The sequence below is a fragment of the Euprymna scolopes genome, chromosome 36, assembly GCF_053919585.1.
Source record: "Euprymna scolopes isolate OS-2025 chromosome 36, ASM5391958v1, whole genome shotgun sequence".
Classification (NCBI taxonomy): Eukaryota; Metazoa; Mollusca; class Cephalopoda; order Sepiida; family Sepiolidae; genus Euprymna; species Euprymna scolopes.
Genome location: NC_136517.1, coordinates 45512363 through 45536919, shown reverse-complemented (window position 1 = coordinate 45536919; position 24557 = coordinate 45512363). Strand labels below are relative to the sequence as shown.

Sequence of the window (24557 nt, the reverse complement as noted above, 5' to 3'; positions counted from 1 at the left end):
TCCTTCTCACCACCCATCCCCTTCTCTATCTGGTTGGCAACTGAAGACCTGGGCGATGACAATCAAAGGCAACTTAGCAGTGCTATCAGGCCCACAAAAAGTTGGGCTTCAACTATGAAATCACAATTGATTTATCATATCATGTGACCTAACTCAAAATTGCCGAAAGTACGTTGCAATGGTCAGTGATGTACATGTTTGGGAGAAAGCTGGTTCAACCTGACCAGGATGATAGCCATTACAGGTACAACTAAGTAAGTTATTATGATGCCGTCATGAGTCCCGTGATTGCAAGTTTTTTGTTTTTTTTTCATTAAATCACGATTACAAAAATAAAATGACAAAAATCATATAAAATGAATAAAATATCAAAGACGAGCGAAAATTAAGTGTTACATCACTAAGTAACAATTAAGTTAGCTAGTGTGAATTTTGATGAGGGTCACTTTTAGTGCACATCTCAGTCACCTATCTGCAAACAGAATTGTATCCCAAGACACAAAGCAAGAGGTCAAACTTTGTAGACTAAACAAAAGTTGAACGATCACGATATAACATGACATTACGTTTTCGAGTGAGAGAAAAAGGTTTCAAATCAGCTCTGTTCAGGAAGCCCTAGAAACGAGACATAGCTAGACAATGTAGAAATTTTTTCCAATTAAACCTTGAAGAAATCTCAGCAAAAGTTTCCTTGTGTCATTCATGAGAAATTTATTCACCTTAGTTAAACAGATCATTAAGATACATTAGACGAGACAATCACTGCCACTCTTGAAACAATGACGAGAAGAAGCAATTATAAGAAAGAGACCCCATATAAACGCAAGCGCATACTTTTATTTGATTTATTGATTGCTCATTGGTGAAAACATAAAGACTTAAACATAACAAATTAAAAATCAATATTCATTCAATCCATCACAAGGAGTGAATCTTTTGTACACTATCTCTGTTCTATATGTAACCCAAAATAAACAAAAAAGAAAGAAAATCTTCAAAATTATTACAAAAATCAAAAACAAAAGAAAAAAAGTGATTTCAAGTTTTAACATATTTTTTGTTTGTAAATGTTGATAAAGTTTTAACAAACAAAAAAAAAAAAATGCAGTTAATGTCAATTATTATGTCTAGAGCTAGATCATAGAAAACGATTTTTTTTTTTTTAATTTTAAAAACATTTTTTTATACATCAACAAGTGTTTCACGTTTTTTTTAAAAACTTCGCTTAATAATTTTTTTTTTAGAACCAGAAGAATAATTGAACATATTTCAGAAACATCTGTGGTTGGATGTTTTTGTTGTATGGCATATAAACCCTTTCCAGGTTATTTAATGCCGATGAAACATCTGTAATTATTCAGAGATATCTATAGTTAATCAGGACGAATGGAGTGTCTTTCAAATATTACATCTACTGCCTGATGTTATTTTTATACACAACGGGGTCACCACTTATCAAGGCCTGGAGGCCACTCAAGGTAAGGGTTATTGAGTGTACAGTAGTCAATAGGATAATTTCTTAACAATCGTTAGTAGTAGAAAGTAGTAGGTAAACTGGATTATTTAATGCATGTCAGAAAAATCTTACAAGCAGTTTACATACCTAGACTTCTAGACTGAGGTAATTTTTATTTTTGATTCAATCCAGAGTGCCCTTTCTGGGGAGCTGGATTTTCTCCACTTTAATTCCTTAGCACCCATGATCCTTCCTGTTTTTTAGGACCAAATGGATAATTAACCCTATTTCAGCAAAATCTGTATTTTCAAAAATATCCATTGTTAGTCATTAAGATCATTAGTTTTTAGTATACTTGGAAAATCTTTATAAAAAAAAAAGAATAAGTACTAGTGGATGTGCCCTCAAAGAGTCTCGAAAGAGTATTTTAGAGAAGACAAGGTTACCTAGGGTCCCTTACTGGACAATCAGAAGAGCACGCTAGAAACACTGAACTGGCATTCCAGATTGCAAGCAGAGGATTATTTCAGCATCTTCATTGGATTGATAGATGCAAACAGAGAACAACACACACTCAGCTGAAACATTTCTAAAAAAATGTTAAAAATGTTTTATGACCAGCATAATAATTAACCATATTTCAGAAACATCTGTATTTTTTTTTCAGATATGCCTGTAGTTAATTATAAACATTCAAGTTTCTTTCCAATATGAAAATAGATAAAAAAAAATAAAGCCTCCTCTTTTTTAACTCAAAAATTTGAAGAGCTACAAAGATGGGGGTGGTACCATTAAAACAGAACAACCCTTTGTGCTCCAGAATTTATTTTTCTACATAGTAACCACAATTCTCAATGCACTTTTGACAGGAATTTAATGATGAATATCTGCTTCTGATGCACGTCCATGGCAAGGGTTGATTTCTTAGAGTCTCACACCATCAATATCTGCAACAGAGAGATGTAACTTTTAGATTATGAATGCATAACTTTAGTCATTATAGCAATCCAATTTGCAATCCCCTCTGATCTATTTTGATGGAATAAAAAAAGTAAGAGGCATTATTTTTGGACCACCCCTCGTATATCACACCCACTGCTTGATGTATATTGGAAACATTGATGTATCAATTTTCAGTATAAAATGTGAAAATCTATAGTGCAAGAATACAATCAGTTTCATCTATTATTCAATCAAAATATTTTGGATAAGCAGTCCTTATACCTAATCCACATTTTTATATATATATATAGTATAAATGAGTACTAGAACTAGCTTATAGAATCAAATGAATCTTTGAATGTAATTTTGCTCAAATATAATATTGTATTTCCAAAGGATTTTTGGTAACAAAAAAAAAAGAAAAAAAAAAGGGCGGTAATGACAATTAGATCTATAGTATTTCAACAGTTCCATTATGTTCCCATAAAACTATGAGGTGCGTGCAATAAGTAATACCCCTGACCCACTTCCAGTTGTCTGATCTAGCTGAAATTTTGCATGTGCAATGATTTATATCTCTACGGTTTATCTGGCAAATTACAGCTAACTAATTGTGGTTTCTGTTTTATAGGTATTTGAACAGAGTCAGGTGTGAAATGGAGCCTGTTGAATGTCGAGCAGTGATCCGGTTTTTGTATTTGAAAGGATGCACATCACAAGAGACTTTTGATGAAATGAAAGAAACTTATAGTGATAATGTCCCATCATATGACCTTGTAAAACGCTAGCATCGTGAATTCAAACATGGCCGGAAGTTTGTGGAAACAGTTCCCAGACCTGCCCCCGCCTTCTGCCATTGATGAGGCATCTGTCCGTCAAGTTGAGGCTGCCATTTTGGAAGATCGGCGCATTACTATTCGCCAAATAGCCCAAGATGTCAACATTAGTACAGGGTCTGTGGAAACTATCATTCATGCCCATTTGCATATGCATAAGGTGTCTGCCAGATGGATTCCCAGGTTGCTCACACCATTCCAGAAGCGAGAACGTGTCGAGTGCTCGAGGATGAATTTGGAAATGTGCTAAGAAGATGAGTCAAAGTTTTTCAAAAGACTGATTACACAGGATGAAAGCTGGGTCCATCACTATGATCCAGAGACCAAAGCCCAGTCAATGCAGTGGAAGCACTTGGACTCACCACCTCCAAAGAAGGCAAGGGTGCAACCCTCTGCTGGCAAGGTCATGCTCACAGTCTTCTGGGACCAGGACGGAGTAGTAATGACAGATTTCCTGGCAAAGGGTACCACAACTACAGGAGCCTATTATGCTTCACTTTTGAGGAAATTAAGGGAAGCTATCAAAATCAAGAGATTGTGCAAGATCAACAAAAGACAATGCTCCAGTCCACAACTCACATGTCACCAGAGCAGAAACATGGGCATGTGGTTATGAAATCCTTCCCCATCCTCCCTACTCTCCTGACCTTCCACCCTCTGACTATCACCTCTTCCCAGCCATAAAGTTGTTTTTGAAAGGAAAGCGTTTCCCAGATGATGCAGCCTTGATTTTTGAAGTCACGTTGTGGTTGGAGGACCAACCTGGGGTGTTCTACAAAAACAGTCTCCAGAGCTGCATCAAACGACAGGAGAAATGCATAACTCTGGGTGGTTCCTATGTAGAGAAAGACTAATAACTGTGCCAAGTTTTGTTGCTCTACTCTATGGGAAGTGGGTCAGGGGCATTACTTATTGCACGCCCCTCGTACATGTAATGATATTCAAAGTATGAGTTATTGTGTACATACTACATATAGACGATAAAGCCCAGCTATGCTAATTACTGTATTAGCCACATTACACTTCCTTGCAATATGGACATTTATTTTATAACCAATGTAGGAGAAATCTCCTCTTTAGAATGTAAACCCTTGTTCATTTTTGTTGAATTATATTCATAGGTCACCATCTATGATATAAATCTCACCTGCATGTATGTGTGTATGTATGTATGTATGTATGCATGTATGTATGTATGCCTAAGACTTTCAACAGAAGCGACGGATATTTACAAGACCAGCATCAGTTTGAAGCTCGACCCTTCGAACGACAAATATTGAGAAATTGGCTAAAAACATTAATTCCTTCACTCTCAACTGGGGACTTTTCTACAGGGAGGAGGGCGTTTTTTCGTCGATATTTTTTAAATTCATCCTCTCTTTTCGATTAACTAGCCTTAATTTAAACCTTCGCCACTTCCGGTTTGGCAATGGACGCAACGGTAATGACGTCACGTTTTTATTTTTTCATGTTCTTTTCCTCCTTCGCGGTACGGGTTTGCCTGTTACTGCTTTTTATTTATTTATTTTTTTATTTGCTCAACACACATCTCCAAACACCCAGGCAACACCGGGAACCAATACTAGTTTGTTATATAGTCGGGTCTATTTTTTTTTTCTCCCATCGTGTGTATGTGTTTTTTTTTCTTTCTTTTTTCTTTCTAACCAGTTTAACAGAGCACTTTTTTTTTTAAACTTTAAATCGACATATACACATTTCTTTACTCTTAAAAAAACCCAAAAAACATGGACCCTTATTTTGTTGTATGTGTGTGTGTGCGTGCGTGCGTGTGTATCTATAATTTGTTTTACTTTCTTTTCTTTATTTTTTTTTCTTAGATTTTCCTTCTAGCTTACAGTTTATTTAATTGAACCTTTCTCTTCCCGTTTTCATTTTAATTTTTATTATTTTTGTTTTTCTTTGTGTGTAACACCGCTTCCCTTATTCTTGCTATTCTCACACGTTTTCTGGAAACCAACAATATAAGAAATTTATCAAGTCCCAAAACCACTTGAAGATTAAGGGTTAATGAGACGAATAGATTGATAATTGAATGATGAAAACCTCTACATACCATCCACTCAAAACAACCGCCGACCCTAAAAACAGCAATTCTTTCCCCTTTTGTCAGAAACGTCGCTCTTGGAATGGAAGGGGATGAAAAGATAAAATAGGTGATACACAAGAGTTACGAGGCTGCCGAAACTAAATCCAAGGTTAACTTTTGGTACTTATGCAGAATAAGAACCATGATACGGTTGGAATTTTCTGGACAGTTTACATAAAATGCTAGAAGGTGCTGAACGAAAATTATGATTTTTTTTCATGCAAACGCTGGCCAATTTTTTAAATTAAAAATATATTTTCTGCTATTATGAAGATAATTCAATGCAAAATTAATTGAAACAAATGAAATAAATATTCTTTTTGTTGTTACAAAGAAAATAAAATAATTATCAAACAATTTTTACACAACTTAAAAAAATTCCAATTCAAATCAAGACAAAAAACACTCATTGTAAGGTAAGTTTCATGAATAAATATTTTATTTTTAAATAACAAACAACTGATAGCAAAAAAAAAAAATTTTTTTAAATATTTTATATGATTTTTTCTTTTTATGATTAACTTGGTACAAATCAAAATAAATATTTATCTACTTTTTATAATGAACCAACGATAGCAAATATTTTTTCCAAAATTACGTTGGCTGCTGCGATTTCATTATTTTAACATTTCAGCACCTTTCAGTATTTTACATAAACCGCCCAGAAATTTCTCTATAATTACCATTATTTTTCATTCTCCATCAGTATGCTTCCAGTATTTACATATGTATGACATGGTACAAGGCCAGGAAGGTGGGAGATGAATGGCCTTTAAAAATAACGAGTAATCCTGCAGGAGAACTTCAGGCAATTGGCAATAAATCAATCCCTTCGCAAAGAGGGAAGGTAATTACTGGAAATGTTTTCTCAATCATTAAATCATTTCTCTCTGATAGGTTCATAAGAGTAGTGGTTGATGGGCAGAAATCAGAGGTTCACAGTATTAATGCTGGAGTCCCTCAGGGGTCAATCTTGGGCCCAACTCTCTTCCTGGTCTACATCAATGATCTCCCAAAACACATACTTAAATCATTCGTTGACATTTATGCTGATGACACGACCATCTACGGCAACACATCAAAGGCCGTAAATGACAAAGTTCTCTCTAATTCTCTCTCCTCGTATCTTGAGTGTGTGGTACAATGGGGGAAGAGGTGGCTGATCACTTTTAATGCATCTAAAACCAAGCTTCTATCTTTACATCATCAACGCTCTGATCCCCATCTGACATCAATTGAAATGGATGGCTCTCGTCTTGGAGAGACTCCATGTTTTGACAAGCTTCTGGGTTTGACCTTTACTCTTGATCTGAAATGGAACACGTACATCAAATCTGTTGCCAGGGACGCTGGGAAAATGGTGGGATCCTTCTACCGCACCAGAAGATATCTCACTACTGATGCAATTCTCTATCTGTATAAAAGCCAAGTACGTCCAAGGATGGAGTACTGCTGCCACATCTGGGCAGGAGCTGCTAAAAACAGCCTATCCTGCCTTGACAGAGTACAAAATAGACTTCATGGTTTGATGGGGGATGCCCTTTTCTCTTCCTTGCAGCCTCTCTCCCACAGAAGAGACATAGCGAGCCTGTCTTTGTTTTATCGTTATTTCCATGGCAAGTGCTCGTCTGAGCTCCAATCTCTCATCCCCCCTCGTCAATCTTTCACGAGAAACACTCGTCTGGCTGAAACTATTGTCAATAATTTTCCCCACTCTTTATCTGTGCCTAAATCCAAACATAGATTCCATGCACAGAGCTGCTTTCTCAGAAGTGCACGATTGTGGAACTCTCTTCCGTTCGCCTGTTTCCCACCTGACTACAACTTGGATGTCTTCAAATCCAACATAAAACAAATTCCTGACAAACCGCCCCCTTAAGTAAGACACTCTATCAAATCTCTAATACTAATGATTACTACAATACTATCTCATTGATTACTGTACACGCAATAACCTTTATCCCTGAGTGGCCTCCAGGCCTTGATAAGTGGTGACCCTCATGTAAAAAAAGGCAAGGCCTGGGAGAATGGACCGTCTAGGGCTTAATTCTTAACTTAATTCCTGAATCTGACAAATAACAAAATGGCCAATCTCTGTCGAACTGATTGTCAAGAAGGTAATTGATATATCCTGCAAAATAGATATATTCATTTAAATAGCTGAGAGGTTTTAAATTCATTCGCTCCGTAAAACCTTTAACATCATCTCCCCCCCAAACCCCCATCATTCTCATTCTTACAAAAAAGATTTCAGCCTCACCCTTTAAAAATATTTCATCATCATTCATTCCTATGTTTGACCATCCTCCAAAATATTACCTCCTTTTTTAAAAATTTTTTAAGCACATTGGACTTCTACATAGAGCGCAATAAGAGTTTTATTTGTGAATATAAAGAAAGTGGACCTTGGGTTTTGATATGTCACACGAAAGGAATATATTCATTTGAAGAAGCTGAGTGGTCTTGGCAGCTATATTTGAGTAATAATCTAATAAGTCAACTAACTGAATGAATGTTTGTGGTCGTAGCTGGTATTTCCTCAGCATGAGGCTTTCTGCATACCTTTCAACGTTTCCCCAAGCTAGTCTGTCAGCTGATATTTATGGCTTAATCAGCCAATCATATTCTGGTGAGTAGAAACCCAGATGTCTTTATTTTCATTCCTTTCGTATTCTCGACTGGTATTAAGGATGAAAGATCATTAGATGATTTTAAAAAATCATTTTCGTCAAATAATTTTCTCCTTTGAGAATCAGAATCAGTTGTTTCTCACGGAAATCGTTCATGTTTTGAGAGCTCTTGGTTTTAGTGTTGCTAGTATAGTTCAGGTGTGGTGACAGTGGTCTAGTTGTTAATGACACAGCTTGTTGACCTGAGTGTTTCAGGTTCAAATTCAGTTCGTTCAACTTATGATGTTATCAATCTTCTTGTGGTGCCTCCTGTAATTATGCAATATATTTCTAGAAAAATTCTGACTAGAAAATTATGAGGGAAACCAATGCCAACAATAGAATCACTTGATTCATACAATATGATGAGTAGAGTTGGAATGATTAATCTGAATTGGAATAATCAGAACTTTTAGGGGTATCGTAATCAGTATGTGAATTGGAAAAATTAATGATGCCAAAAATTATCCTTTTTTTTTTGTTTATTGAAAAAAAAAAAAATTTCCATTGCTGATGCAAACGATAAAACGATAAATATTCATTGATTTTACTAGTAAAACTAGAATCTATAGATCACCCCCTCCCCAAGTGTGTTTTACTAGTGATGGGACGATTTCAATTATTTTTCCTGATTCCGATTCTTTATAAATCTCTAAATATTTAACTATAGAGCTGTTATTTTTTTTTTCACGATTACCATAAGAACACATGTTAAATGCGCATATATTTTCTCAAACGTAAAAACAAACTTTGAGGGGAGGGGTGATGTAGACATTTTAGTTTTACTAGTAGTTTTAAATCAATAAATATTTATAATTTTATTATTACGACCAGTAATGAAAGATTTTGTTTTAAACACAATCAAATAAATACAGATAATTAAAGAAATCGTTTTTGGCATCGAAAAATAGTCACAGATTTTTCCGATTCCGATACCTCGAAAAAGTTCTGATGTTTCTGATTCCGATTAATCGTCCCAACACTAATTTTTACATTTGTGAAAATATATGTTCAATGTTTCTTTATATTTATTAACAAACAATAACAACCGTAGAGCTACATATTTCGAAATTTAAAAAGAATCGGAATCAGGAATTTAGAACGTAATCAGTAATTGTATTGGAATTGAAAAAATATATTTGAATTGTTCCATCACTAGTTGCTTGGTATCTGCACATGCACCTTATGAGAAAAGCCAAAGCCAGACTCATGAGTGTGCCAGTCTATTCCCTAACAGCTCAATCTCTGAACAGGTACTACAAGTTTAGTATTCGTAGCAGGTAAAAAAAAAAATGTAGACCGAACCTGACATGACTTCCCACTGCTTTTACAGATTTCATTTACACTGGTTATAAAGTAAGGATGTTTCTTCGGAATAATAACAGAACATCGAAAAGTTGAATTTCAACTAAAACCAATGTAATCTACTTAATTGTCATATCGATATTAGTAGCATATCAAAAAATTATGAAAAATGATAAAGTAAAATATTCATTATTACTGACAATTGCTTCCAAAGTAAATTGCAAGTTTTACTTGAATAATTAACAGAAGAGTATTTTTTATATGATAGCAGGGGAGGTAACTGCATGAAGCCAAGGGATTTCAAAATAATAATGGCAAATCGCTGGATGTAAATGTTATGTAGTAATATGTTATTAATTTCGGCATGATAAATAAGTAGATGGCATTGTTTCTAAATGAAATTTAATTTTTCTATTTTCCTTATTATTATTCTGAACAAGCACCAAAGTAGTTTAGTTTACTATGAAACCATAATAGTAATGATACACATTTATAGTTAAATTATCACAAAAGACAAAAAAAAAAAAGAAAAAAAAGAAAAAAAATGACAAAAAAAAAAATACACTCTCTATTTCGAAGATCTGATCAAGGTTTTATTTACCAGTATCTCTACTTCAAAAGTATGGAAAAGCTTATTGCCTGGGTATTTATTACAATTAAATGAAAACTCAAGGAAATTGTGCTATAAAGGTGAAAAATTAAGAAAAAACAACTCTAGTCATACAAGAAAACAGAAACACACACACAAAAAAAATCGTATATAAACAAACAAAAAAAAAATCGTATATAGACAAATAAAAAAAAAAATCGTATATAAACAAACAAAAAAAAATCGTATATAAACAACAAAAAAAAAATCGTATATAAACAAACAAAAAAAAACATCGTATATAAACAAACAAAAAAAAACGTATATAAACAAACAAAAAAAAAACGTATATAAACAAAAAAAAATCGTATATAAACAAACAAAAAAAAATCGTATATAAACAAACAAAAAAAAATCGTATATAAACAAACAAAAAAAAAACAAACTAAAATAGGGGCATATTTTAAAAAGCAATTTCTAAGTAAGCAAAAATCAAACAGGTACAAAATTCTCATTTCTAAAAGTTTATATATATATATATATATATATATATATATATATATATATATATATATATATATATATATATATAGTTCTTATCCAGAATTCAACCTAATAACAAAAAAAATTAAATACAAAAATATATTTATGATGGACATACCTTTCATGAAATAACATATTCCAAAAATAACGTCAAATGATGAAATACTTTTTGCGTTACATATAGAAAATCATTTTTTTTTTAAACTTTCAACGAATTTAATAGTAAATTAAAGCCATTACAAGGCTACTGCTGAGCTTGGTAGTTCGAATTGAGTTGTCTCCCCCTTATTTATTAAACATGACAAATCAAAACACAATGTCTCACTTCATCATAAGATCTTGGAATATGAAATTTTCATTCTGTAAGGGGTACGTACACCATAAAGATATTTTTTTGGATTTTTTTTCTTAAATTAAATTCAGTTTAATTAATTTATTTATTTATTTTTTTAAAATTAATTTCTAATTCTGGACTTGTACCATTATAATAAAAATCTCAAATATTAAATCAAAGCTACTCAGCATCTTAATTGGTTATATTTTAATACAATTTAACCTTATAATTTTTTTTCCCCTAAAAGTTATTTAAAATGAAGAAAGAAGCAACAATACTCACGCAGTCACCCATGGATGCCGATGAATTTCCTCTAACTGTGAACATGAAAAGGAATACAAGTTAGACAAAAAAGTCAAATACGTTTTACAAAATTCTACACACATTTTTTTTTACATCAGAGATGTGATTGTCCAATGACAAAAATAAATCTGAAATTGAGATGAATTTCTTAACTTAGCCTGCACGCACCCAATTTCTGAACATTAAGGATGTTTACTCATTTAAAAAAAAAAAAAAAAAAAAAAAGACAGTAAAATTTCAATTATTGGTTTTGAAGGGGTGGGATGATTTACCGAATACGTTTTTTTTTCTTTACTGATTTGTTTTAAAATAAACAGTATACATTCATTAATAAAACAAAAGTCTTCTACATCCCTCTTACCCTTGAATCATTTGAAGCATGGCAAAATTAACATTTTCAAAAAGAGAGAAGGTAAAGGGAGGCAGAGCAAAAGAAAACAAAATGTGACAATACAATACCGTTTTTATATATACAGAAAGTATTGGTTGATATGTTTTAAAGAGGGCAGAAGACATTCATTAATAAAACAAAAGTCTTCTACATCCTCCCCTACTCATAGATCGTTTGAAGTATGACAAACAACATTTTTAAGAAGAGGTGGAAAAAGGAGATGAAGGCAAGGAAAGACTTAGAGAGGAAGAAAGAAAAGAAAAACAGTGTTCGACTGAGCTTTGATCTATGGTCCCCCCACCTCGCCAAACTTTCACAAGAAACACTCGTCTAGCTGAAAACACTATCAATAATCCCCCCACTCTTTATCTGTGCCTAAACCTAAACATAGATTCCATGATCAAAGCTTCTTTCTTCGAACTGCATGCCTGTGGAATTGCCTTCCGTTTTCCTGCTTTCCAGACGCCTATAATATGGTTGTCTTCAAGTTCAACGTGAACAAGTTTTTGATGAGCCGTTCCACTTAAGTTAACAAATTTACCGAATTTCCATTACTATCGATTACTATATTGTCCTTTTGACTACTGTACACTCTTTAACCCTTATCCTTGAGTGACCTATCGGCCTTGATAAGTGGTGCCACCTATTTTAGATTTTGGTATTTTCTTTAAAATAAAAAGGTTGATTCCCGCTGTTTCTGAATTACAAAAAAAGTTCATGTTATTTAAATTCATTGAACTGCCGTTGTCATCTTAAGTGTTATTTTCATAACATTTCGGTTGATGTAACCTCTGATCTGCTTCAGATGTATTCTGTTGAACTCGGGAATCTTTCTGATGAAATCAAGAATCTGCACAGAGTTCCAAATGGAATCCTTTATTTAATCCACGGGAGGATACGATGCTCTCATTCCGTCAGCTATGACTGGGTAGAAATCCTTTGTAATTTGCAATTATATTTTGAGTGGATTTAACTTTCAATCTTCAGAAGAATGTAACTTATGCAAATTAATTTTACCAAGTACTTTATCCACTATCTCACAGGTCCTTCTGCAAGGACTCATGACATAGTGGATACAGTAGATTAAATTAAAGGTTCCGTTGGAAATTATATGCAGATTGATAAAAAGATTTTCAAGTTCAACAAGATACACCCGAAGAAGGTCAGAGGTTACATCATCCAAAACATTGTGAAAATATCACTCCAGATGAGAACAGCAGTCTGAAGAATCCAAATTAATAACGAATAATCAATCATCTCAAAAATTCAGAAACGTAACACCTGAATTTGTCTGAGTTAACATAATTTCAAAGTTTTCTTCACTTGCTAAAAGCAACCATAAAACAATCACTTTCACTTGTCTCTTTCCTTGGTTTCATAGTCTCTCTTCTACTTCCCATGATTTCTCACTTCCTGCAAACGATTTCCACCTCTTTTTAAAAGAAGGCTATTTTACTCATCATAGTTTCTTTTAGAAGATCAAGTAAATCCGAGATCATCCATTGGAACCACAGCAATTTGAGGTTTCTTGCCTTTTTTGTTTTTAACTCTCTTTCACCCCAAGCAAAGTATGCTGCCCCTTAGAACATAATGAGGTACTATTTGGGATTATGTCTAACAGGGAATTGTGTTGAGTTGAGCAATGAGATGTCTGTTCACATTACATTTAAGTTTCTGCAAGTTAATGCAGTCAAGAAAGCAGAAAACACTGAAGGAATTCCAAAAATCTAGCAGCCCAAGAGAAGAAAGAATAGAAGACTTTTCGGCATCTAGGGACTTCAATAGTGACGAGTGGGATTTTGCTGCTTGTTGGGTTCGTAAGAGTTATATACATCGAGGGGGGCACAAGTGCTATGAGTTCATCAGAGCACATTCCATTAAAGCACTTGTAAAACAGGCACAGCAATGCAACATTGTGGCGATGGGACAGACGGTGGCGGTTGGCTGATAATGTGAGACCTATTAGATTTGAGACTCTTTTTTCAACCTTGTCTAAGAGTAAGAGAATAGTGGTACATTCTCCCACCCATTTGGTATAAATCATTTTCTAGCACAGTAAAGGGAGCCCATCTTCTTTGCAGCAGCCTTGGCAATATCTTCAATGCATTCATTCCAATTCACATTGATTGTGAATGTTAGGCCGAGGAGTTTCAAAGATGAGCTTGGTCATAAAGAAGCGCACTGTTGAACTGTTGCATTTGTTATGATGTCTGAACTTATGCATTCATGACCTGAAAGTTCAGTCTCTCTGTTGCAGATGTTGATGGTGTGAGACTAATTAAGAAACCCCTGTCATGAACGTGCACTATAGGCAGAGATGCGTCATTGAATTCCTGACAAAAGTACATTGAAAATAATGGTGACTATGTAGAAAATTAAAGTCTGGAGCACAAAAAGTTGCTTATTTTAATGTTACCATTCCAATCTTTGTAACTCTTAAATGTTTTCAATAAAAAATAAGAGGCTTTACTTTTGGAGTGACCCTCATGTTATATACTTTTTTTTTTACCTGAAGTAGTTTTTACATATCTATCACGTATGCACTTATGTTTTTTTTTTCTTTTCATCTATTTTCATTATCTACACTCCTTATCAGTTGCTCCTTGTATTGCTGCTGTTGTTGCTGCTGCTGCTGCTGCTGGGATCATCTGTCGGCCATCTTTAATTAGCTCATGATATGCTTCCCAGGAAGATAAAAATTAATGACACGAATAAGATTGAGGATTTCGGATCTCTTATCTTCTTGGAGCACAAGAACCCTAGCATAGATTCAAGTCGCAGATTTCACATTTATATATATATCAGCATCCTATAATTTATCTGGTGGGATTGACTTCTTAAAAAAAGAGACCACTTTATATCTAAGCCATTGTCAGATGCACTTTGTTTCATCAAATATAGTTATCTATCCACCTCTTTCTCCCTCCCTTTCATATATATATATATATATATATATATATATATATATATATATATATAGAGAGAGAGAGAGAGAGAGAGAGAGAGAGAGAGAGAGAGGGAGAGACTCTCCTGTTGAATCCTGACGTATAAGATTCAGGCAACTAAGTTGTCCAAAATCTACACGGATGATTTGTTTATAGTAGTGAATGCTTTGTCTAGAACCATCTTCAGTTTTTTGAATCATTGCTAAATTCCAGTGAGTGCAAATCATTGCCACAAGACAGAGCAAGTAGTAGATCTCAGGCTTTACATCAGAGTTTTCCTTCTCGTAGATGCATGTCTTAATGAAGACTGAGGGTGTATTTCTCATAGTGGTTTTTAACACACCATCAGATACAAACCTGGAGATGAAATTTCTACATCCCAGCACAGTCTAGTATTCCCAAATGGTCACCCATCTGGTATTGCTCAGACTAATCATTTCTTAACTTTGGTGATCTAATGAAAACTGCTGTGTCAACGTGATTACGCCATATTATATATATATATATATATTTGGGTTGCATTTTCCCCAGTCAATTAAACACACCACCAGATACCAACAACCTGGAAATTTCCATGATTTGGCAATTAATCATTGGGGAAATGCACCCCCAAATAAACTCGCCTGGCAGGTAGGTGACAAAGCAGTACTCCACGTAATGATGAAGGATGGCTACTATAAAATGCGACACAATAGAGTGTGTAAATATCTCCACTCGTCCATCTGTAAAATGTTGAATATCGAATATAGCAATAAGTCTTGGGAACATGTTTACCAGAAAAAAACAGTTGGAAATAAGTCATACACCATCCACTATGACGATGCAATCCATACAGCTACTTACCTAAAAAAACAGTGCTATTAAACTTGACGTAATGACATGGAACAAGAAGAAAGAAGCAACCTTAGTTGAAGAGGTTATTGTGCCTAATAATTCTGGGTTAAACAGAGCTGAGAGGGGAAAGATAACAAAATACTAAGGTTTTATGTATGACATGTAAAGAAACTGGAATCTTAGGAAGATCTACATCATTCTATTAATTATAGAAGCAACCGACTCATAAAAAAGAATTTCAAAAACTACCTGGCAAATATACCTAGTGAACCAAGTGTAAGAGAGGTATAAACAATTGCACTTAAAGGGACGGTTAGAATCTTAAAGAGATCTCTCGGTTGAAGTGTATGAGATAGTTCGTGAATGCCTGGCATCCAATAGGATGCTCGATCCCCAGCTTGAAAAAAAAAGTGATGAGACTCAAAATAAAGAAAAGATATGCATTTAGCAAGTACTTCAGTATAATCTGTTAAATTACATGTGATGACATAACAAAACAAATGAATCACTACGTGGAATTTTGTTCTCAAGCATGTAGCGAAGTTTATCTGGAGTATGCACATAGATGAATTGGATTGTAATTGTTTTTTTTTATTGTTCTTTGTAAAATTTATCATGTGCAAAGATATTGAAACAGAAAAAGAAGGGGATAGACAGGGGAAAGAAACATAGACAGAGAAAGGGCGGGAGAGGAAGAGAGGGGTAGAAAGAGAGAGAGAGATAGATAGAGAGAGAGAGAGAGGGGGGGTAAAGAGAGAAAGCGGAAGAGGTAGATAGAGAGAGGGGGTGAGAGAGAGAGAGAGAGTGGTAAAGAGAGAAAGCGGAAGAGGTAGAGAGAGAGAGGAAGAGAGATAGAGAGAGGGGGTGAGAGAGAGAGAGAGAGAGAGAGAGTGTGGTAAAGAGAGATAATCCATACCGTTAATCGTTTTTCAGGATCTACTTCAATCATGCCTCGTAAAAGATTCTGGCAGTCTGGAGGCACAAAATGGGGAATGTGAAAGACGCCTTTCTTCACCTTTTCCAAAAGATTTCTTAAATTGTCATCATCAAAAGGGAGAGCACCCTGAAAGAAAAAAAAAAAAAAAATTAAAATCACAATTGAAATTTATGAATAACAATTTTGTAAAAACAATTTTTAAATGCTTGTGCCTCTACTACGTTTCTGAATTTTTGAGAAAAGGATTGATTATTATAATTTATTTTATTTTTTTCTACTTGGGAGTCACCACTTATCAAGGCCTGAAGGCCACTCGAAGATAAGGGTTAATGAATGTAAGGTGGTAGTAATCAGTTAATGGTGTAAATTGGGTAAAATTTTATTATTTATGAGGACGGCTCAACAAGAACTTGTTGACATTGAATTTGAAGACTACCATGTTGTATTCAACTGGGAAGCAAGCCAGCAGAACAGCGTTCCACAGTTGGGCAGTTCTGGGAGAGAAGCTTTGTTCATGGAATCTGCATTTCAATGTAGGCACAGATAGAGAGTAGGGGAAATCGTATATAATGGTGGTATCCAGTTGAGTGTTTTTGTGAAAGTTTGGCAAGGGGGTCTATTCATTGGAGTTTATTTGTATTATTTGGATTCTTCAGACTACGGTTTTCATCTTGAGTGTTTTTTTACATTTCCATCAATCTAACATCTGATCTTCTACAGGTGTATGTTGTCAAACTTGGGAATCTATCTGTTGAATTTGGGAATCTGCAGAGAATTTTGAATGGAACCCTATATTTAATTCGTGGGGGTAGCATACTTTTGTTCCATCAGCCATGACTGGGTAGAAGTTCTAAGTAATTCACAATTATATTTTGCAATTGCAAAGATGCGTGGCATAGTGGTTAAAGTGCTTGATAAAATTCACTTGTAAAGTTACATTCTTATGGTTCAATCCTCAGTGCAGGCGGCACTCAAAAAACACAATTGCAATTACGTAAGACTCCTACCCAATCACGACTGATGGAATAAGAGCATCCTCCCTACCCCCCCGTGATTAAATAAAAAGGTTTTGTTCCAAATTCCATGCTGATTCCAGAATGTGACAGTTCGACAAGATACACCTGAATAAGGTTGTAGGTTACATTAACCAAAACATTGTAAAAATAACACTCAAGATGAGAACAATAGTCCGAAGAATCCAAATAATACATATTTTTTGTTTGCTCTCTCCAGCATTCTGCATTTATTATTAACAAGATATTAAAAATCATTTTCTCACATATCATTCTGTTTCCATTCTTTTCATGCCTTAGAGATATATAGATTAGTAAAATATATATTCTGTGTCCTACATCTATAAAATACATCTATAAAATACATCTATAAAATACGTCTATAAAAGTCACTCATATTGCAGCAAATTCTTTTACACTTCTTTCAGTTTTTCGTTAGGAAGTAAACAAAAATAGGCATAAAAAATTATAAGGTTTAAAAAGTCACTAATAGTTAAGCCTCTCTCTCTCTCTCACTCACTCACTCTGTCTGAAGTATGTATTCTGAAATTAATAACTAATTACATATATTTTGAATAAAAATGACCCCATGTTTGATCATTGGCAGAAACCAATGATCCGGACATTCCTATGCAGAGTCTCTACCAGACAGTGTCATGACTAGGGCCATGACAACAGCATATTCTTTTCATATTTTTGATTCTCGGGTATATACCCATTGATATCTTGTATGTTTTTATGTAGAGTGATCTGGTTCTCAGTTGATTAATTGTGTCTAACTGTGTCGGATATATACTCGAGAGTCAAAACAATGAAAAGAATATGTTGTTGTCATAGCCCTAGTCATGACTAACAAATCAAAATGACCAGTTAAGAGATGTCTCCAATGAATCGCCATGTTATCATCTTGACTCAGAGAAACTTATCTAACAAGGAGACAAATATCAAACAAGTTTTGAGAGAGAGAGAGAAAGAGAGAGAGAGAGAGAGAGAGAGAGACAAAGATTGAAAGTTTGAACTAAAATAATCATCTATTAAATAAAGGAAAGTCATCTTTCTGAATTTTTTGTAGATAAGGATCAATAATTTGTGTTTTTTGACTATAATGTTTTATTTGGTCTATTCAGACTACTGTTCTTATCGTAAGTGTTATTTGCACAATGTTTCAACTGATGTAACCTTTGACTTTCTTCTTGTCAAACCTGGAAATCTTTCTGTGAAGCTCCAAAATCTGCACGGAATTTCAAACTGAAGCCATTATTTAATTCACGGAGATAACATGCTTTCATTCCGTCAGTCATGATCGGACAGAAGTCTTACTTCACAAATGTATTCTTAATAATGCCTGCACTAAGAATTGAACCATCAACCTCTGGAAGAGTGTCACTTAGAATCAAAATTTTATCTAGTACTTTATCTGTTGTGCCATTATAGGTCAGCTAGTTTTCAGAGATAAAGAATAGTGTGACATCAATGGTTGAATGATTTTCTTCATCAATACTATCATCATCACCATCATCATCAATTTAATGTTTGTTTTACATGCTGACATATGTTGGATGGCTTTTAGAAATTGAATTCTGTAATAGAAATCATCACTCTTGCAAACAACCTCGTTTTTGCTTAACCTGTAGGATGACAGCAGAAAATGTAGAAAAGAAAAGACAAGCATAATTTTTAGGTCACTCATTGGTGAACGTATGCCATTAATTTGCATATGTACACAATTAGTAACTGTTAAAAGGGACGGATTCTAAAGCATGAGGGTTGAGTTGAGTTTTTGTTGTTGGGCAGCTTAGAATGAGAACGAACGGTGGAAGATAATATTGAATACACGAGAATTTTTTGCAAGTTGAGGAAAGAAAGGAAAAAAGACTTTTGTGCGTTGTATCGACAAGAGGATGGTTTGACACTGCCGTTTTTTTTGTTTTTGTTTTTTCGTTTGTTCCCTTTCCATTTTATATGCTATCTCGGTGTTTTTATTTTATTTTTATTTTCAAGTGACTTTGATAAGCGGTGACTTAAAAAAAATTTTTAAAAATGGACAGATTAACAACTGACGCGTTATTGGTCCGAACGTGAAACATTCTTAAGGAACAAGAAGCAATTACAGCAGCCGGCACTAGCCATGCAGCATCTAAACCCTATTGAGACAATGTGGATTCTTCCCCAGCTAATGCTAAGCGTGAGAGTCCTGTCTGCTATAAATGTGGGAGTCCTAACCATTTTGCTAAAGAGTGCTGGAGTCAAAGTGGTACAATGAATGTTTATCCACGAGTACACACACAATGTTATCACCGCAACGAGTTAGGTCACATATATCGCAACTGTTTGGGAAACAAAGTCGGGGGCAAAGGAGGCGACAGCACCTTTGCCCCTTGCCAAACAATGAACACATCATTGCCTGTTGTCAGCATCAAAATTGATGTGCAATGTTCAGCACTTGTAGACACGGGATGTTCCCGGTCTATAGTTAGCGCAAAATCGCTGTCGGACATGGATGGCGCAACAACTGGAGGACATGACTATTAATGGCTTATCATGTGGTATAAGGACTGTCACAACCTGCACTGAGAAAGGTGACACAGCTGAAGTTGATATCCTGGTGATGCAGGAAAAACTCCTTGGATACGATTTATTACTTGGAATTAACACAATAAGAGCTCTAGAAGATGTCATGATTACAGCAGCCAAAGGTATAATACTTGGTAGAGGGAAAGAAGTATGTGCAGCTATTTCTATTGAGGAAAAGGACTTCTCTGCTACGTTTGACAACAAAGAAAGGGCCTGGACTGCGAGGTGGAAATGGACCATGATCGAATTGCCAGATCGGGTATGTAACACCACTTCAGAGTATGCAGTTTCTACCAAGAATCAGGCTGCATATGAAGAAGAACTTCAGCTGTGGATTGATAATGGTTGGTTAATACCATACCTACAAGAACGTCTAGGACCACCCAAAGGATTGATTCCGCCCATGGCTATTGAACAACCAACTAAACACAAAATTCGACCTATGATGGTTTATCAAGAATTGAATTAGCATGTTGATGCCTTTACCGAAAATGCAGATGTGTGCGCCGCTAAACTACAAGAGTGGCGTTAGAAAGGCAGTAATATAGCACTGCTGGATTTGAAGAAATCCTACCAATAGACACGGGTTCATGAGTCACCGTGGCCATTTCAGACAGTGATAATCAAGGGAAAACGATACTGTTTGACGCGCTTAGGTTTTGGCCCAAACGTAGTGTCCTTAATAATGACATTAATATCATTAAAACTGTTTTGATGCAAGATGAAACCAGAGTGAAAGCTACTTCAGTTTACATTGATGACGTCTATGTTAATGAAGACATAATGTCTGCAGATGAGGTTCAAATGAAACTAGAATCTTTCGGTTTAATAAGCAAGGGCCCTAAGCGCTTAAAGGATGGGGCACTTGTGTTGGTCCTTGAGGTCTGGGAGGAATGTAATACTTTACGATAGAAGCGAGGGAACCAGAGTTACAGAGTGTGTTAATGCGCCGCATCACATTTTTTATTTGTGGTAAATTTGTTGGACATTTACCTGCCTGTGGATGGCTCCGAGTGGCAACAAGAATACTAAAAAGACTAGCAACTGCGGTCATGAAAGGATGGGACGACATAGTTGATGAGGATTCTCTCCAGCAAATGATGGCTGAAACGTCGACTAAAGTATGTAGAAATAACCCTGCCTGGAGAAAGTGGCATGTATCCAGACACGAACTGAATACATGGGGTCTTTGGCTACAAGTGTAGCACTGAAACGATTGGGTAATGTTGTAGAAGATGTGCGCTGGCTTCATCCGAAAAATGATGGCCAACATATCAATTTGGTGGAACGTGATGCCACGCTGAAAGGCCTTAATCTTGCACTGCAGTAGCAAGCCCAGGTCACACTGACTCATTGTGTGTTTACCACTGGTTGATTGACACCTTAACTGGAAAGGCACGAGTTAGGACTAAAGGGCAAGTGAAATGTTAATACGAAGGAGACTAGTGATAATAAAGCGTCGTTGACAAATACAGTTTGCAGATTGACATTACTGTAGTTCCATCTGAGCAGAATTTGGCTGATAAGCTGACTTGAGTGCCAAAGAGATGGATTGATATAATGAGGCAGGGGCCTAATCCTCAGCAACCGACATACACAGGTTAACAGATCAATTAACACCAGATCAGATCCGTGAAATACATGAGAAGAGTGGACATTCTGAAATTCGTTGAACAACATATTTTGTCCGAAGAGTGTGTCTCGAAACTTCAAAGGCATCGATCAAGGCAGCAATACACTTGTGTGAAGAGTGTCAGCAAATTGATCCGGCACCATCACAATGGCAAAAAGGGAAGCTTGAGGTGGAAGAAAACTGGTGTCAGATAGGTATGGATATAACTCATTATGATGGCAAACATTTCTTGATCTTAACAGACTGTGGCCCGACATATTTCATGATATGGCATCTGTTGCACAGAATCTCTTTAGTAATAAGAGAAATATGAACACGATATGCCAGACATTGCTATAGAAGAAAAGATGAGGGCATGTGGTACTGTGGGATCCTAAACACGGACCCGCTAAAGTAGGAAGGCCTGTCAAGACGTAACAAAATTATTGACAAAAGACACTGGTTTAAAACTTGAAGATCTCCCTAAGGTGATAGAAGATAGACATGGAGGAAAAGAGTCAATTTGATCTAGGCAACCCGCCTAATATGACGATAGTGAGTTCTGTGTGTCTGTGCGCAGGCAATACAAAGAATACAGTTGCGAATTATTTAAGACTTCACATCATGGCTGACAAAATGAGACCATGCTAACCATGGATTAAATATAGGGTTGGTTCAAAATTCTATGCAGATTGACAAAAAGATTCTCGAGTTTGAAAAGAAACATCTGAAAAAGGTCCGAGGTTATATCAGTTGAAATGTTGTGAAAATAACATCATCCCTGGTGAGAATCGTAGTCTAAAAAATCCAAATTGAGAAACACTTTGATAAATTGATACATCATTAATTAACTAAGGGAAAAATTTGTTGGTTTGGTCATGCTGAGTGCAGCAATAAAGGAGAATTCATCCACAAAGCAACAGCTTCAGAATCATTGGCAAAGATGTCTCGGAAGCCAACTGAAAACATGGTTACACACCATCAAAGTCAATGCTGAACCTATCTCCGGTCCACGGTGTTCACTGCTTGCTGTCCATAATAACCTTGGCTGTTGTAGACCATCGTTCGTTGTCTGTGTTCTTCTGGAACACACTGTGTTCTATGAGAGGAGTTGGCTTAACCTGGTTTTGCCTGGATGAATGTCGCCAAGTCATCATAAATTGTTTCTCTCCTAATATGACAGTGATTCCGAACAGTAGTGTTGTCATAGGTCAATTGACATCACCTCTAGGTTTGTTTTTTGTTTTTTTTCACTGCATCATTTATAGGAGGGCAGCAAGATATTTGTTCACCTTTATGATGCTTCAAGAGACAATGGATACTTCCTGTAAGGATAGCTGTGCATGTAATTGTGAGGCAAAGGTTGCACAATCTCCAACTATACCTCTCCTTATTTGGCACTGTGGCAAGGAGAAGTCAAGGACAACTGGAAACAATGTCAAGACAATCGGAGAGCATCTACAGCACCTGGAATTCCCAAATGGTCACCCATTTTAGTACTGACCAGGCTCATCATTACTTAACTTTGGTAATCTAATGGGAACCGATGTGGCAATGTGATTATGTGATATGTTCACATTACATTTAAATTTTTGCATGTTGGTATGGTCAGGAAAATAGAACAGGAAAGGAATTCAAAACGTGAGTGTTATAAGCAAATAATCCATCAGAGTAGAGGACTTTCTGGCGTCTAGGTATTTCTGCAGTGAAGGGGTGAGATTTTGCTGTTAGTAAAATGAGTCAAGAGGGGTGTATTATTTGTTGAGGTGCAACTTATCTATCTCATCTAAATCACCTCAAGTTCACTATCTAGTCACGTGATCAAAATTAGCCAATCATTCTAAGCTACATGTCACGCATACACACCATTGGGGATCTGATATGTTACATATGTTTTTTTGTTACATTATTCTCAGTATTATTCTAATATCGTGGCCAATGCCAGGTAGTTCAATGAGAAAAATCCACAAGATACTTTTGAAAGATATTAAAAACACATGTTTTGTAATGGCTCATATCCTGTGAAAAATTCCCTTTTCTTTCATATATTTTTTCAAAGGGAAAACAGAAAAAAAAAAAAAAAAAATTCTAAAAGTCCATTAGAAAGATGGAACTTTTTGGAGCCCTGCTGCTACGATAATTTCCCTATAAATGTATTTATCATGACAGACAGACATTTTAGCCATCACATGAAAATGATGAAATTCAAAAGGAAACAATTTCCTTTTTTTTCACTTTAAAATTATTCTCCATAAAAGAACTAGTGCAAGTCAAGAATTCAACCTATTAAAAAAAAAAAAAAATAATAAAATAAATAAATAAAAAAATATGGAAAAATCTTTTTAGTATCAAGGAGTTTTTTTTTCTTTTTACTAAGAAAATCAAATTTTATGATGAAGCAAGACATATTTAATAAAAGAAGACAACTCAATTCGAACTAGTGAGATTTTAAAACCAGTCTTGTAATCGCTACAATATACTATTAATCACTAAAAATTGTAAAAAGATGATTATATATATATAAGTACATAGGTTTAATAAAGTATGTGTGTATATATCTATATATATAAAAATGTAAATTTGGTTCGTTACAAAAGAATAAAACCATATTTCTACGTTACCAATTTATTTGAAATTTTCAGACAACCCATCTTTAGAGTCGAGGCATGTTTTTATGTTATTAAAATAAATTTACCTCGCGAATTATTAAAATATTAAATAAAATAAATATATTTTTTTAACCGTTACTGCGAATCTGTTCTGTTGATAAAACTGAAATTCCGGTTCGATTCATTTCACAGCCACGAATTGATGAAAGATTTCATTTTCTGTTAACTCGATAAGTAAAAAAAAAACAAAAAAAACATAATTCATTTGTTTATCTTCCAAATTTTTTAATTTACACATCTTTTCTTTATTATATAAGGCCAAAAAAAAAGTTTGTCGCTTGCTATGCTAAAACAAAGTTTTTTGTTTTTTTTATTTTTCTAATTTCAAAATATGTATCACCATTATTGTGATGTTTAATTTGCAGTATATTTCAATTTAACTTTTATTATAAAAAGTTTGAGTTTATGATTTGTTTCCTGCAAAAAAAAAAAAAAAACCCTCTCTGAAAAAAAACAGGCAAAACTAGCTGATAAAATATGTAAGCCTTCTGGGGAGCT

At 34.9% G+C, this 24557-nt stretch overlaps 1 protein-coding gene across 36 annotated transcripts in view; it reads right to left on the bottom strand.

The window, feature by feature from the left end:
• The window catches only part of LOC145260441 (serine/threonine-protein kinase BRSK2-like), a 685204-nt gene that overhangs the window by 239937 nt on the left and 420710 nt on the right, over positions 1 to 24557 (bottom strand). For all 36 annotated transcript variants that reach the window (XM_080118482.1, XM_080118488.1, XM_080118489.1 and 33 more), the window contains 2 exons: positions 16171 to 16317; positions 11064 to 11098 (listed from right to left, as the gene is read on the bottom strand). In XM_080118482.1, coding sequence (XP_079974608.1) covers positions 11064 to 11098; positions 16171 to 16317 — 182 coding nt within the window. The remainder of the gene's footprint in view (positions 1 to 11063; positions 11099 to 16170; positions 16318 to 24557) is intronic.